This window comes from Diprion similis, chromosome 4 (genome assembly GCF_021155765.1).
Source record: "Diprion similis isolate iyDipSimi1 chromosome 4, iyDipSimi1.1, whole genome shotgun sequence".
Classification (NCBI taxonomy): Eukaryota; Metazoa; Arthropoda; class Insecta; order Hymenoptera; family Diprionidae; genus Diprion; species Diprion similis.
This window is the reverse complement of record NC_060108.1, coordinates 16,816,777-16,834,430: the sequence shown is the minus strand read 5'-3', so window position 1 is coordinate 16,834,430 and position 17,654 is coordinate 16,816,777. Positions and strand designations below refer to the sequence as shown.

General features: G+C 42.8%; 1 protein-coding gene across 3 annotated transcripts in view; it reads left to right on the top strand.

The window, feature by feature from the left end:
- LOC124405186 (leucine-rich repeat-containing protein 4B-like) overlaps positions 1 to 17,415 on the top strand; it is a 227,192-nt gene extending 209,777 nt beyond the window's left edge. For all 3 annotated transcript variants that reach the window (XM_046879875.1, XM_046879876.1, XM_046879874.1), the window contains one exon: positions 15,862 to 17,415. In XM_046879875.1, the coding sequence (XP_046735831.1) occupies positions 15,862 to 17,415 (1,554 nt within the window). The remainder of the gene's footprint in view (positions 1 to 15,861) is intronic.
- Positions 17,416 to 17,654: the final 239 nt, after the last annotated feature.

The following is a 17,654-nucleotide window of genomic DNA, read 5'->3' as shown; positions in this document are numbered from 1 at the left end:
GACCATGATTTTCTCATCGTTTTGACCTTAATTTAGGTACCTGCTGTGGTATTTCGTAGAGCATCGTAACAAGAATATATCACACAATTGGCAAAATTTCAGATTTTATTGATATAAAAAGTTGGCTTTTTAATTTCTTAATTCACGGTTCGTGAAATCACTCTTTGCAGATGTAATTGACTTGAATGAAATCTACGTAGTGAAGTTTTTCTGAATAAAAGAACATTTCAACATTTCAAACCCTAGAGAGAGCGAAAATCGCACGGACGTAGAGTTGTAAAGTAATTTAAAAAAAAATTTTGAATTAAAAAAACGTAAACAAAATTCAACAAAATAAATTATCTGCAGAAAAAAAAAAAAAAAAAAAAATCCGCCCCGCTTTAGAGATATTTCTTCTTCGCTTACCTTTTTCTTTTTCGCCTTTTCAAAGTATGGAAACAGTTGAAACAGAAACAGAAATAAAATACTGCAGAGCAACTAAACATTTATGTTTCGTTCGAATTGTATCATTTACAACGTACATATTTCATTCGAATCGTCATCATACTGCAGCCAATTGTACGTAATACATGCATATATCACATACGCGAACACTATGACTAGTAACACAGCCGATAAAAGTGGTTGCTGAAATGTTGCTAATGTGATTTTGGCGCGAGGCAAACGGGATTTACCTAGTCACAATGCATCCGTTGAGCCGTTAGTAACTTTTCGTACACCGCGTATTGTCCCGGTTCGCTATTCCCCTCTCCCCCTCTTTCTCTCTCCTTCTCTCTCTATATATATATATATCTCCCTACTCGCTTCTCCCTTCCTCCCTCTGCTTCGTTCCCTTAGCCTAAATTCCCCCCGGTGTTTAGGGGTGCGCCTAATGCGAGCTGGATACAATTTATCTGAATGGTATGTATGGCTGCTGTGCCTCTATACCTCGTCATGACTAACTGACTTTCCCTACCTATTGATGAAGACAATATACGGACTATGGATTCATCCGCGAATTGCGTGAGCTGCGTGATAACGGACGATGGGAAATAACATTTATTTCACACTTTTTCTACTCTGATTTTAACCCCGCCAGACATCCGGCAACATCATTTTTTTCGTGCGAAAAGGATGAGAGTCTGATCCGTATTTTAAATTTAACCAACTTGAGTGTCTTTTAAAAGCAGAAATTCTACAATTCACACGTTAGAAAAAAAGGTAACTTTTGAATTTCTGTAAAAATTTGCAGAGATTCGATAATATAGTTACTTGGTTCGAAACAGCGTTTTGTTAAAAACAAAATAGTAGACCGTTGATTTAAAGCAGGTATGCCATAGTCCGTAAATTGAGCATTAAAATTTTGTCGAGGAAAGATTGAAACAAGAAAAACGAAAGTGAAAATGAAACTTGGATGCCCGCATCCATCCATCGACGCACTGCACGTGCTTCGGTAATTAATTGTCGCTAGTTTCGTTGACCCGGGTTATTTCCTACTAGTTTAAATATTGACTTTCCGCCCACATTGTCATCCGCGTCGCCACCGTCGACGTCGATGTCATTTGCCCACCGATTTAACCCCGGATCTTGTTCCGAGAAATTTTCGTTTTATATTCCTTCAGTAAACAATAATATGTGCAGGAAAAATTCAACGCACCGGGAATCTGCCGGCTGCATAACAGCACGCACCGAGAACCCTCCGTCGTATTATATTATGCGGTACAACAGGCCCTTTCTATTACACAGCTTTACCTGATCACCGTGTGTGACCGATGACGTCATTTCCTGCGTATCTCACTCCCCATACGCCCGACCGCGTTACCAGATACGTCACAGACTACGAGAATAAGATCACATATAATTGTTTTGAATTGCCCGTTTTGCATAATATGGATGTTCTTTATTCATTTGGTTTTTTTAAATCTATTTATTTATTTTTTTATTTATTAATTAACTTGATAATTTTTTAGCATACTATAGGATGCTATAGATTTTGTTCTACATTCACGCACTCCTTTGATTCTTTATGGAGGAGAATTGCAATACTTGCTCTGCAAGTTTTAAACTCCCTCGTATAATGATGCAGATTTTTTTCTACATATATATGTATATTTTTTTTTATGGTTCTCTTACCGATTCGACGACGACGACGACGACGGTAGAATTCGTCGCCGGATATGGCAAAAGAGTTAACATTTTTCCCATTACCCACTCGTTCCGAGGTCAGCCATGTTTCATCTCCCGGAAATTACCTGCCATATTATCACGCGAGGCACCGCCAAACCAAAGCGTTCGGACCCCTGTCACACGATTTAGAATCGACAACCCGGTTTTAATAGAACTCGACGGAAGGAATCACAACATTTTCGGATTGCCGTATATCTCTATGCGGGTTAGAGAATTCAGCCAATTTCTACCCTTATCAATAAACTATACTCAAAGTTCATGCTAAGGAAAATTAACAACTGAATTCTGAAACAAAAAAATTGCGAATCCCTGCATGGACGATAACGTCATTTTAACCCAGTCTTGTGATCGACTGCTTGAGCTCGTACGTTATGCGATTGAAGTTAGTAACGTTATTGTAACGATGCATTTTCAGGAAAAATCTTTGTACTATTTAATTAGAATTGTTTTAAACGATGTGAATCATACCGAAACAAATGTAAATAAATTGCGAAATAATGAATCTCTTATCGATGTTTCGCGACGACGTTAACGTTACTTACTCAAACCTCGTGGTACGTCAGCATCTAAAAATTGATGCCTGGAATTCTTGAGAGGAACGCGGGTAGTAGAAACAGAAATTCGAGTTATATATCCTGAACGGTGTTGCGTTCGAACGAGGTGACTGTTTCTTATCAGGCATCGAGTATAGCCTCCGCAGAGACGTACGTGTCACTGTACCCTCAACTACCGCGGTAAACTGTCCTCTATTTTTAGACCGCATGTACCGTATATTTAACTTATGAACTCACACTCTCCCCGTATACCACGTCCATCCAGCTCGCGTTCACCATGTGCCGCGAAACTATGATGCGATGCGTCGCGTCTTGACGAGCCTATCCTGGAGACGAGTGCGCATCGTTGATGTAAGTCTAAAACGCGTGTTGGTACTATCTGCAGACTCATGACACCGCGCATGCCGAAAGACGTACACCATACGTTACATATCGCCTCTACGACTCAGACTCTGGCTGTACGAACCGCGTCAGCGATTAGTGGGTGTCGCTTTACTCCCACGTCTCGCCTCCTCCTCCTCCTCCTTTCTTTTCTACATGCTCAACTTTTCTCTCTCAGGCTCATTTGACGAACTCGTCGACAAAAGCCAACCGTCGTCTTGGTTGCACGTCGGTAATGCTTTCCACCATTGAAACCATATACGCGATAATCGGAGAACGGTAAGCGGAAGCACGAACAGTGGTTTTCTTATACGCGACATGTCGCAGCGGGGATCACTCGATGATGAAATTTCGGATCTCTGCTGTTTATGGTGTCTGGCGTGACTTTCCTCTGCGGCTATAGTATCTTCGGCCATTATTCCGCGAGGAGAGAAACTTTCATGACCCTACAGGTATATCCCTTCCGCGTTCGAGATGTATCGCCTTACTGCACGGATCTGTTTGTATTCATCCCCTGCGTGTAATGTAATAGTTACATTTCGGAGAAGTAATCGTCGATCTTGCGTCGAAAGGACGAGTAATGGAAATGCGCGGTAAAGTGGTGGGCGGCAAAGAAATACGAAATAAGAGGTTTCGGGAAAATTTCATATCACACTTCCAAAACCACTTGTACCGACTTACGGCCTGTCGTGTCTAATCAACAGTTATTGGAATCCTAAGCCTCGAACTCGCGAAGGATTGCTTTCCTCGTTTCAAATCACTTTGTCTCACCTTTTCTTTCTCGGATTTCTCTATCGTCTGCTATGGTATTAATAATATTATGACACAGCTTTGAATTTCCTTCACAATATCGTTTGGGGTGTATTTCTTCACGAAAAGCTATACCGACTTGCAAATGCGCGTGAAACCTGCAAAGGTTGAAATCATGTTTTATAAACTCAATCACATTTGAGTCCGGTTTTCATTGCCTCGTTACTCTGAATCCTGTCATCGACGTGTATTTGCGTATCGTTCTGAATTAGTGATGGGTGGATAGCCGGTTCAAAAGCAATATCGACGATTCGATCGTCGACGGGAGTAAGTAAATTTGCCAAGACTTGTCATTATACGCCCGAAATCCTCGTCGTTCTTCGACTCTCCCCCCCCCCCCCCCTCCCCCCTTCCCTCTCACCCGCACTTCCACTTTACCGCGCAAGCTCTCTCTGTCTTCGATTCGCGGAAAAGCACTTTCTGCTGCCAACCCCTGTTTACAGCCCGCCCACCCTAAACAGGAGAGAGCCGCAACTTGAATGATAAATGTGTCTTGCGCGTATCATCAAAGGCCACCCCATTATTCATTTGGGTACTCGCCCATTCGCCGCTCATGTCTCTCTTTCCCGATAAGATAGATACCCATACACACCGCCTACGTAACAATGAAGGATTGGTTTCCTTCCCTACTTCCTTCCTTCCTTCTTTCCTTTCTTCCAATGTGGAAGATAAGCATAGTAGCTGTACCTGCTACGGTATGAGTTGAAAAAGTTGAAGAAAGAAAATGGATGTGAAAAACGCCTGAACTGCGCATCCATTTACTACAACAACGTTGTCACAGCAAAGTTATTGTATTTACGGTTCTTTTTTATAATTGAGATTTGAAATTCCAATAATCTAAGCAATAATGGAGAGACTGGAGTAGAAGAGAAAGAGAGAAAGAGAGAAAGAGAGAAAGAAAGAAAAAGGGGGTCATGATCAATTCTGATCACGGTATATAAGTCTGTTGTTAATCAATCTCCTCCGAAGGGAAAGTTGAGCTTGGGAATGTTGCGGGAAATCGATGGGAAGGATTTATTCGCGAGGATGAGAGAGGAGAAGAGAGTTCTGATTGTCAGTGTCAGTCCCAATTGGAATCCCAAATTCCGAAAGTTTGGCTGGCTGGTGAGCGCGAGCCGAGGTGCCCGGTTGAATATTTTGCCAACTTGAAAGAACTGTTATTAGGAAAGTGAAGCTCAGTTGGAGGGAAGCAAGGTAGGAAGTAAGAAGGAAAGAAAGGAAGGAAAGTCGGTCCGTCGGTTGGCTTTGCCTCGCGAAGAGAGAAAACGGAAAATCAATAGCGATACGAAGAGAGGGAAACCCTTTCATCTATCTGAAACACACAACCCCGGCCAACCAAACCTGCCAAAACCCTCTAGAACGACCCAACTCACGACCAGGCCAAACGAACCACTTCCACACGTATCTTTACTCACTGTTTTCTCGCCTTGCCTTTTCCCTCTTTCTTCCTCGCCGTTTCGAAAAACTATTTTTCGTAAGAAATCTTGGTCTCATCTCGCGGCTAAGTCAAATGATAATAAAATGTCTTCTCGAATAGATTGACAGGCACAAACTCAAGTAACTATGCGATATTGAGGAAAGGAAAAACGCTTGTTGACTATTTCCGAATAAAAACCTCGCCAGTTATGTTACTTTATTACAGTTCTCTTACTTTATCTAACATTAGTACATACATTTTATACGTTACATATGTATATAATACACGTACGCCATAAGTATTCACGATGAAAGTTTGACATGCCACGCATAGCGGGCACCACCCCGTACACTTTTATTGACTGATTGTTACCCTGATACCCGTGGCGCCGGGGGTGAAAAATAGTATAGAGGGAGGTGCTGGTGCGCTTGCATCTGCTCTTGTAGAGCAGCTTTTAGTTACGGTATAACGTAGGTATAAATAGTCAGAAAAGCGGTTGGCACCAATTTTTTCCCCCCGTGTTTTCTACCCGCCGGTATATATACATATATATGTATATATTCAGATTCTAAAAAGAGCAACGGAGGACTAGGTAATTAATTGATGGAAATTTCTTACAAACTCAACGGAATTACCAGTTGCCATTTTATGCGTGCTTTTTTTCTTTCGACAAGTCAAATTTCCCCTCCTCTTCTCGAACAGCCGTGTCACGCTTGACATTTTTTCGACTCACCCAGCATGCACTTTGACCACCTGGCCTCGCCTGCTACTCTTTTCGCCACCCCATGCGTGCAATACGCTTCCATCATACGCGTACGTACGTGCTTCAACATGGCATATCTATATGCCTGGGCTTACACACCCCCGCTGACCCAGATTTTTATGCACTAAAAAATAAAAATGTGGTCCTGCGGAGCTTGGTTACGGGTTTGAAACCGTCGAGAAAAGTTTGACGGTTTGTACAAGAGAAACGAACAAATTGCGCACCTCTTAAAAGTTCATGGAATTTTAATCATTATTTTTATATAATTATATTCTATGGGAATGGGGATAAAAAAAGAAAAAAAAGAAATGATACAGTTAGGTATATGATAAATTTTTTGAAAACTTTACGAAAGAGTTTTGCCGGTAGCGGTGAAAATTGAAAGATGTAAAGTGAAATTGGAATTATTATATGTAGAGATTCGCTTAGATGAAAAGACGGGATTATGCAAAAGTGGGAAACTTTTTGTTATCGAAGCGAAATGCGAACGCCGTATGATAACCCCTCGGAAGCGGAATCGCCATCCCTCTCAGGCACGAGTCGAGCCGGAACGAAACTAAAGAAGGAACGTGGGGAATCCCGTGGTAAACGAAAAACCATTAATCAAAATCTACACGGCGTCACTGAGTGTGTATCGCTGAAATCAGAACAAACGTTTGTCTGCGGACACGTGCGATGGTTCCCATATTAAAAGTAGATATATCATACAAGTTGGCAGCAGTGCGGCTGTATAGCAGCCAGCAACGAGACGAGTTGGGGTAGGTAGGCAGGCGGGCACGTCGTTATTTTAACAACTTCCTATGGGAAGAAATTTATCGATATTCGTACCTTGGACGAAGTATGATCTATATGTATAGACGTACAGTGCCCACATATTTATCCTGTGTTGATCGATTGCGTCGCTGAATCCTCCGGCACGACCGATTCCGCGATTCCATGCATCCGAGGTACGTACATTATGTACCTGCATCGGTATACATATATGTATGATATTGTATATAATGCAGTCGTCAGTGGCAGTGAACTGTGAGAGCAAGAAGAAAGCTCGCCTTTCCTGATCGGAACAGCTAAATCAAGGTACTGTTCTCCGATGATCGTTGTTGCAAATCGCGGTTCGATGGAGAAGAGAGCTGGGGAAATAAAGAACGGAGGAAGGAAATTGCGAACGGTAGAAATTGAAATCTTGATAATAACCTTTTGTGCCAGCATCGAGAGAAACCTTGTCCAAAAGGTGATTATTTAATATCTTTCTCTTCGAAATTATCGGTCATTGATTATCAATGCTCGGGGATAAGAATTATCTCTAAGTAATTTTACTTATTTATTGTTCTCTGTAACGACCTGCTGAAAGTATAAATAAAAATAATACGGAGAATTTAAACTTGTTTGTAAATTGATTCTTGCCAAGCATGAGAATGTATTTACACTCAGGTATATTAATATATCATATTAAATTGTGAAATTCCATTTCTTTCCCTAGTCAAAGTATGAGATGTAAGTATTTACCGTGCTACGCGTCGAGAGCATTACTTTAAACAGTAAAGAAAAAAAGAAGCGCAAAGGCGCATTTGTACGTTTTTATTTATGTATGCATTACGTCATACACGCGGAAGAGCACGTGTATGAGTAAATTTAGTATGCATGTTTATACGTATGGGTTTGTTTGCAGTATACTTGAGCGTTACCCCCAGTGCGTCTCGCTAATGATGCCCGAGTTCATTTTCAACCTGGTAATTAGACGTATCTCCCAGGTTTTATTACTTCAGTTTCATTGCCCCGGCCTAATCCCTTCCCTCCACGAGTCAGCTTTTTACACGAGTCAAACAAAATTCTTCATAACTTCGTCCGCAGAACGCGAAAATGTACAATCGGCTTTTTTTGCCTCGCAGAAAATAACATCTTATTTGCCTATTTCGAATTTTGCGAGAGATATCTATCTCTATCGTCTGTCGCAACATTGAATTCATGAATTCACATAAATTGTATTCTAATTTTTCCTCGAGTTAACTAGTTAATAACTACACACGATGCTCTCTTTTACCACTTACTCGAATTTTGTTTTATTTTTAAACACGAGAAACCCAAAACTTTGGTCAGTGTACGGACGAAACTCCTAGTTTCGCTCGCAGAAAAATAGCGTATTATCGTGATGCAATTTCATGTCTTTCTACTACCTGGTCTGGCGGCTTTGACACAAAATGAATGCCTAAAAACCGTTACGTGTAGCCGAATTGACCGTAACAAGAAGTCAAAGCTCGCACACGTGTTTCGGAAAGGGCAAGAGCCAGCAGCAGTAGGTATTACGTTCGGTATAGAGATAAAACGCTACACGAGGACGAGTAAAATAAATATTGATCCCAAGTTGAAATACAACTCGCGCATTGCCCTTGGGCAGTCTGACGCCGGTTTGCAGGCTCTGATCCGGTCTGCTCGCATCTCATTTCATTTCATCTCATCCCATCCCATCTCATCTCATCTCTGGACCGCAGCATCGGCATCGTTGTTGGCAGCAACAGCTCGAAGATTCAGAAACGAACGAACGAAATAGGAAAGAAATTCCGTTAAACACAACGTATTGAGACTTGTATGTATTATTTTTTATTTTTTTTTTAGACAATTTTTTTACACCAATTTCTCAGCCCATTTTTTAATCATTTTTCATACAGAGACATGCGCGTGCGATGTATGAAAATAAAGCAAATCCTCGCGGTCTACTCTGCAAATAGTGACAGAAACTCGTCGACGCGTAGGTGAACCTGTCGATTGGCTTTCGAGCCTAAAACTCCGCCTCGCTACCTGCAAACTGGCTTCAAGATTCTATATTTAAACCTGAGTTGGTGCACAGCGACTTGAATCGAAATGAAAGTAGTTCGTGAAAGATTTTGAAGAAAAAACTACGAGTCTGTTTTTTTTTTGATAAATTCATAATTTTCCTCGTTTTATGTACTTTGCTGCTGCTCTACCGCCCGCAAGGGGTAAAAAAAAAGTACCGAACCGCATCGGATATTGAATATTTGATACGGAAATGCCTCGGAGATGAATTTGCAAGGCGAGATGGGCTTGACGAATCCCTAATTTCTGAACTCTGGATGGGGAATTTCTCCGCGGGAGATTGTCGGTATGGCTACCCGAAAGAAGAAAGGGGATCGGGAATTTCCAACTTCCTGTAACTTTGAATTATATGACACCGCGTGTCAAGAAGAAGAAGAAAAGGATCGAGTCTCGTCGCTTTCCTGTAGAAATGCGTATCATGCAGTGGCACATTGTATGCGGAGCTTTTAGCGGCGCATAAGTCACGTGCACTGTGCATTAGTTTGAGGGAAATTAGAATCGACGTTGACACGAATATGAATAGTAATTACAGTTTATTAACGGACGAAAATATACGGAAGATAAGTAACGCTGTTACACACCGTTTCTTTCCGCCCCCGACCCAAATAGGCGGGGGACAATTATCGGCGTAACACGCGAGCCGGCCATTGATAAAATGAGGGTCAAAGCAGAAAACGAAAGAGCAGGAATAAAAGGAGGAGAAGAACGGAGATGAAATTGTCTCGGTCTTTTATCTGACCTCCAAGAAAGTACAACGCAACTTCAATTGAGTCTCACACATTGCTGGGCGAGTGGAACCTTTTTTTTCTTCTACTCTGGAGAGAATCCGACGATTTTCTATCTCGCTACTCGGTCTTCAGTTATATTCCAATCTTTGAGAATAATTTTTTGTAATTTTCGTTCTATCATGTCAAGACGAATTCGATTATCACTGATCATTTATAAACTTTTCGAAAATCGCTTCAACTTTTTCTGCGGTTATATTGGAAGCGGTGGAAACTTTGAAAGCAAAAATCTGTACCGATAATTATTCTACTTCCGAATAGTACGCCGTGTGAAATTCGTTGTCTTCTAAACTTAGGTTAGAAATATTTCCGTTTAGGTGTAGTGTGAAAAATGTTAACGCTCGAGATAACTGTTCGCCGTCGTGTCTAATCTTGTTATTCTAATGCGAGTTGAACGACCTGATATGTATCTCATTTGTTTCTGTATAGATTTTGTAAGCCGTATGCTCTGTTCGGTTTGCAGCTGTCGGTCAATGTTTATTCAGCAAACAATTGTATGTACATGGACATTGTTACCTGCGTGAACGTTTATACCGCGCTGCCTTCGTGCCCTCGATTCATTAAAGATTACAAACTGACAATGAGGCTAAACAATTGTCCAAGTCTCTCCGTCTCACCTACCTCAAATATCCGTGATTAATACCAATTTATCGATAAAACTAGACGACGGAGCTCGCAGGTGTGTGATTCATGCGTCTACTTATTCTGAACTTGCCATATGATTCTCGTTCTTATCACTAAATAAGATTACAGGGTTTATCTTTTGACAGCCTCGGATTCTTGGAGCCTCCTCGTATCCTCGCAACTTCTGTATATTTATGTATAAATTTATCAAATTACATTCAAACAATATTTATTTATCTTCTCGTACGTGTACTATATTTATACATATATATATACTATCCCATGTGGAACTGCACTTGTATTCTGATTCGTAAAGTTAGCCCGATCTCCTAATAGACACGTGAGTCACTCCCGGAAAACAGACACTCGATTTTAACTTGTATTTCGTCTTTTCCTTTTTACTCTATCCTTATCTTGCCGTGCTATTTTGCTGTGCCCACCTCACCGCAGACTCGCCTTACTCACGTAGATCTACACGTGCGGTACTTAGTCGGTACACCTACGAGAATACACACACACACACACACAATACATCTGCGTAAGTCCATGTACGACAGGACACGACGATCCGGTCGAGGATGGTTCTCTGCTCCTCGACGAGACTCGCTTCGGCTGCTCAATTTTACTTCGTCTTTACATAACAAGCTCCGAATCTTATTTAGTTTTCGAAGAGTCATTCTATGTATTCATCGATTTATTTTTCCTTCTCTTGTTCAATTTCATTTTACCTCAATCTCAGATGGACTCATCACTCTGGAGTGGAAAGAATTTTTTATTTGTTTTATTTTATCAATTTGTCATTGTTTTTTATTGGTAATATATCTAGCCATACTATTTTTACTCTTGAGTAGTTGGAAAGAGTGCGTATGTCGTACAAAATGACGCGACATCCGCAAACGGAATTCATAGAATATTTGACGTCGCTCGAACAACTTTTATCGCGTAGGAAAATATCGTGAAAACTCCTTGAATCTAATGAGGATGAAGATGGTAATGTTACTGTTACTGTTACGATACATGTTTCAGAAAAATCATTACTTTGCGCTTTTAGGGATGTTCGAAATTTTGTAAACCATGATAAACAAAACGTGCAGTTTATATTTTGAAAAGCCAACTCCTTATAAACGTCGTTCTAAGATTGCGAAGCTACGATTTTTTACCTGATGTTTCGTTACGTTAACGTTACTTATATACTTCGGCCTTATTGAATCTAAACAGATTTCCGATCTTGTATATTTGAATTTTATTGCTGGAAAGAAATAAAGTAAGACTGGATCAGAGATTGAATTTCGGTGGTCTAAGTTGTCGTTCAATCTTATTTAAATTTCCATCATTTTTCAAAACGGTATCTTGCCAAGAGATCATCGTCTTCGTTGTCATCCTAAGCTGTGAAACGCGGTTGAACTCGATCCCTGTGAAATATTCACGAATTAAATATTCATGCCCGTTCAACGCTGCTTATTGAAACTCATACGCCTTGGCTGTTGGCCAGGTATTACGTGTGTGTGTGTATGTGTTTCTTTTTTCCTTTTTTACCCCTCTATTTTACCTTGCTTATTTCATTTATATTCTACCCCTCCTTTTTCTTCCTCCATGTTTCTTGCATGCACTTGTGGCAGCATTACGGCTATTAAAAAAAAAAAAAAAAATTCCGACCTTGAAACCGATTATGCCTCTTTCATTCCAAGCGTATCACATTACCGACATCATTAGGTAAGGAATAAACGAAGAGCAGATTGTCCGAAATAAAGGAACACTCGCAGCTTCCTGTATAACAAGCGTATAAAATCATGAATTTTTCTGAACTCATGGCTGTGCATGAATAAGGTGCGTCGGTATATAAAGCTGTATAATAAGTCTAGGGTCTAGGCGTATGTACCTAGGCGTTCGTCTACGATCGCTTCTCACTCGCCCGCCAGGATTATTTCTCCATCTCTATATGCGTACGAAAAACTACACGCATACCTATATGTATTTACAAATGGAGCAGCGTACGCTGGATATGCTCCACCGGCTAGGACGATATCTATGGGGTGTTACTCGCCTCCTAGCATGTGGTTAATTTTTTCCTCTGATTTCTTCTTTTTCTCCCTACGCTTCTTCGTTCCATCGACCATACCACACGTGTCTTAAAATCCTGTAGAGAAGCCGCAAGCTTCCCGGAGCATGAGACTTTACTAGACTAGACTAGACTATACTATACTAGACTTCTATGCGTAAAGAGGAGACCAGTCATCCAGCTTCTCTTCTCGACGACTCGACAAACCTCCGCTTTATACACGTTGCGGTGTACACATCACGTTCTCGTTTATTTTATTACCTACAGATGCCGCAAGCTTCTCCTATATACACATATACATATATACATGTGCGGTGGCCGGTTGAAAAGATTTTTATACGCTGCAACCGCACTTTCTTATACTTTCGGTGGAAGTTGTATCTCGAGTTGATCGTTAGTACAGTTTTTTCGTCAACCGTGTTTCAGCTCAATTATTCAATTCCATTCACCTCATTTATCCCCTGGAATCAAACCGCGCGAAATGGACTAAATAATAATTTCACAGGTATGCGGCATTATTTGATTAATCCTATAAGCAAATGCGAATCATTCGAACGATCCGCCATTATAAATTATAATTCATAATTCACGATCGCGTACATTATTCATGTATAATAAATTTATATACATATACGTAAAAAATTATATGTTTTCGAACAGAGGCACGAAACTCTTGAATATATACGATAACGCTGATGCGGTGGATATAAAATGTTTTCCTTCTCCAAGTAGGGTCTGCTTATATGTATGTATACGTATACGTATATATGTAGAACAGTGCAGGGTATCCGTCCATATCTAAGTCGGTTTGCCCGTGATGCATGGCTTGGCTCGAATCGCGACGTTTGATATCCATGACGTATTCTTGGTCCCCGTACGTGCCTGAAGCGTCGGTCCCATTACTCATTCGACTTACGCCTGGGGCCCTGTGTCAGTGCGGAACGGAGAACACGTGTGCAGGCCGATTCTCCGCTTTGGGGTATGCAGAGAGCTGACGTTAGTCGCGAAGCTCACGCGAATTCGACGTCCAAGAGATCTTCTCCTTCTTTTTTCCTTATGGCTATGCCCCCATGGAGGAAGTGATCCTAGAGATGAGTGGTCTACACACACATAGAAAGTACAACTAAACTCAACGCAAGACAAGGCTCACCTGCGCAAGCAGGTTTCTTGTTATTACATTTCACGATCTGTCTCTGTTCCCCTGAAGCGGTAGGTATCCGACATACCTCGAACCTACGTGCGGGTGATTCTCGTCGACTCCACCTTCTTTCACGGTGACTTTTTATCGCTTCGAGGAAGAGGTACGCCCGACGACTCTACCTCTCTCGCTCCCTCTCCGTATGTATGTACCTTAGCTTGTACACTGTGTTCACGACCTTAACTCCGAGTCGTATTGCGTGGTGGTGCTGTTGCTGCTGCTGCTGCTGCTGCTGTGTGTTTTTAAGGCAGGCATACACTCGGTTCAACCTGCCAAGCCGCCGTGCAGTCACGACTTTCACCGCGATCATATATTTCGTATAATGTTTTACGTTTGTGTGTGTGTGTAACCTCTGTGGTGTAGAATTTCGGGACGTGTGTGTCGGCGCAGCAAGCACCTCGTCCATGTATGTAGGTACTTATCTGCCTACCTCGCGACCGTTCTACCGAATCGTAAACAGAACGGACACTTACGTACACGCGTGCAGGCTGCAGAATGCTCGCGGGGTGCCTCACTTGAATTATTCAATCCTTATTCTAATATTGAACACCTTTCCTTTCCTTTTCTTTCCTTTCCTTCCCTTTTCTCATTCCGTGTATTCGTATTTACCTACATATATACCTTATAAACCTGGGCGAGCTGAGAGAAAATAAAGACAGGGAAAAGTGGAAAGGACGAGAAGATATAAATCCCTAAGTAGATATTGTGTGCGATACATACTTGGCTGTTTGCAGAATGTATTTTGATTATATATATAACTAAATATAATATGTGATGTATATATATATAATCAGCTGACAAAAAACGAAATAGTTGTTATCCTAACTGGAACGTCATTCAATCTGTTTTTTTTCTTCTCGATACTTGCATATAACGATCAGTAATAAAGTGTCAAATTTCGTTTTTGGTTCCTTTCGATGTTTTTTTTTTTTTTTGTTTCGGTTATATTTTTTTTTTTGCAGAGCTTGTATTTTTTTTTTTATTTGAGAACAGTTTTTATATTTTCAAATTCATGGACGCCATCTTTGAAATTTTCGACTACAAGCTTTAGGTATGTGTTTAAGCCGAGCTAATACTCGACATGTTTTTACGACAAAGTTCCGTGCTTTCGTAACAGGCCTCAGAAATTTTTGGAAACTTTCATACGCTTACTTGGTGATATATCAAATACATTCGATAAATTGATTCGAATTTTTGAACTCTACCTGCCAATCATTATCTTTATCTCACATGCGAAAAAAAAAGAAGAAAACAACAAATGTAATTTAGGGAGAATAAAAATTTAACTGACATTGATATCATTCACATCGACTGATACGATTGTAGCTAACAAAAAATGGTGGGTACACATCAAAAGAAATTGGACAATCCGATGCCCAGTTTCACATAATAATCCCCCCACGTATCGCATGAGAATCGATCGTGAAACTTTTATTATCGTGAAATTGCCATCACACGCGGTTAATGCGAGTAATACGATAGGGTGAGAGTAAAAAAAAAAAAAAAAAAAAAGAAACGAGCAGGGAAAAAACGGAGCAAAAATGGTATAGGCTCGTATTTTATATACAAATAGCGGATAACTATAAATCCGATAAGGATATTGGGCTGGGGTGGTGAAAGGGAGGGACGAATCGTGCTGAAAACGTATATCGGCACACATTTTCGCGATATATCCTCCCCCGTTTCGTTTCGTTGCGTTCCTCCTCCTCCTTCTTCGCGGTTGCTGTCCTCTAGGGGTGCTAAAGATAACTAGAGATACGCCGTAAATATATCCCACGCAGGTCTTTCACCGGTTTAGTGGAAACGCCGACACCATGCTTCTTAACCGCAGATAAAATCCCGCGAAGTTATCGGCCGCAAGGCATCGAGAGCGAGTGTATATAAGCAGCAGTTCTTGCGGTATTTGATTCAAGTGGGCAGTTTAATATCACACTTGCTTTGACAAATCCTTACCTTCCACTTCCTTTCTTTATCATCTTCTACTTTTTCAGTTTCAATCGACGATGATCTTACGTCACTTGATTGTAAAGAACTGCCAATACATTCTAAAGATTACGTTTTTCTTTCTTCTTTCTCTCTTGGGACGTTTTTCTCTAACGTTGAAAAAAAATTCTTAGAGCTCGCGTGCAAGGCAAAGTGCGAAGACGTCGTAACGATATTGAAAAAAGAAGCTAGGAGATGAATGTATAATAATTTCGGAGATTTACTATTATATATGACAGTTTTCTACCGACACACCCACTAACGCGATATTTTTTCCTTGTGCTTCCAGGTGTCGAGACGTCAAAGTGTTTCGAAGCTGCATCTCGTCATGCTGCTAGCAGCGGTACTGAACTCTGTCGAAACAGCGGCGACATTTTGCCCGAGCGGATGTGACTGCGACGACGAGACCCTGGTGGTCTCCTGTGTTCAGGCGAACCTCGAGGTCATACCGATAGCCCTAAACCCCTCGATACAGAGGATAGTGCTGAAGGAGAATCGGATAAAAATCGTCGACGCTGCGTTTCAGTTCTACGGCGACCTGAGGAACGTCGATCTGTCGAACAACCACCTCGTCACGATACCGAACAACAGTTTCGAGGCCCAGAAGCAGCTCGTCGAGCTCCACCTGAAGCACAACAAAATCTCGGCTCTAACCGAGCGGACGTTTCAGGGACTCAAGTCCCTGACGGTGTTGAACCTGCGGGACAATTACCTGGAGGTCCTGAAGAACGGCCTCTTCACGTCGCTGACCAAACTCGAGGAGCTCGATCTCGGTCAAAACCGGATATCCAGGGTCGACCCCGAGGCGTTCCAGCGACTCGGTTCCCTCCGGGTTCTCTACCTCGACGACAACCAGCTCAGGGGCATTCCGTCCCCCGCGCTGAGCCCCCTCAACGCTCTCGCCGAACTCCACATCGGCCTGAACGCCTTCTCGTCGCTACCCGACGATGGTTTCAACGGGCTGAGCCGTCTCGCCGTCCTCGACGTGACGGGCGCCGGATTGGACAACGTTAGCGAAGCCGCCTTCCGGGGTCTGAACGCCCTGAGGAACCTTAAACTCGGCGGCAACAAGCTGCGCGAAGTGCCGACCAGGCAGCTGGCCACCCTTCCTCGACTGGAGGACCTCACCCTCGGACAGAACGACTTCACCGCGCTCAGAGCCGGCGCTTTTCACGGTCTCTCGAACCTCAAACGACTCGAAGTTTGCGGCGCAAAACTCCTGACGACCGTGGAACGCGGGGCCTTCAACGACAACGCGAACCTCGAGAGCATATCACTGAACAGCAACAAGCGGCTGGTCAGCATGGAGGACGGTGCCTTGGCCGGACTGCCAAACTTGAGGCACCTCATGCTGCGCGACAACGCCTTCGTGACGTTCTCCGAGTCCCTGGTAGCGTGGGGCGAGCTCAGGCGGTTAGACCTGGGTGAAAATCCTCTGGTGTGCGATTGCGAGCTTCACTGGTTATCGGAGGTCCTTGCAGCCCGAAACTCGACGCCGGTAGTATGCGCCGAGCCTCAGGATCTCCGGGGCAAGTCCCTGAAGGGAATGGCGCCGGACGAGCTGGGTTGCGCCTTCTCCGACCCGAAGAAACAGGCCCTGGTCGCGACCCTGGCGGGTGCTGGGCTCGTCCTTTTCGCCGGACTGGCGCTTCTGCTGTATTACAGGTGCAGGCGGCGGGTACGGGACGCCCTGAAGGACTACAAGAACCGGGCGATATCACGGAAGGAGCACGAGTACCAGAAGACCTTTTCCGACGACGAGTACATCGTCAGGGCGGCACACGCCCAGCAGCAGGCCCAAGTTGCTGCCGGCATAAAACCGATACCGGTTACCGAACTGTAGCTAGAACTCAGGGCTGCGAGCCCCGGCAACGGCGGCGTTTGGTTCCTGCCTCATGGCGGTACCACGCCTGCCGATGGGTTCACCTACATCGACGGTGAAACAGCGCGACAAATGCGCAGGCCGGGGACGCTGCCCTGCTCGGGTGTACAACGGGGAACGAGCTCGGTTTCTGGTACCGCGAATACCGGGACCAACAATTCCGGTTCCCTTCACCATCAGCAAAAACAGCAGCAGCAGCA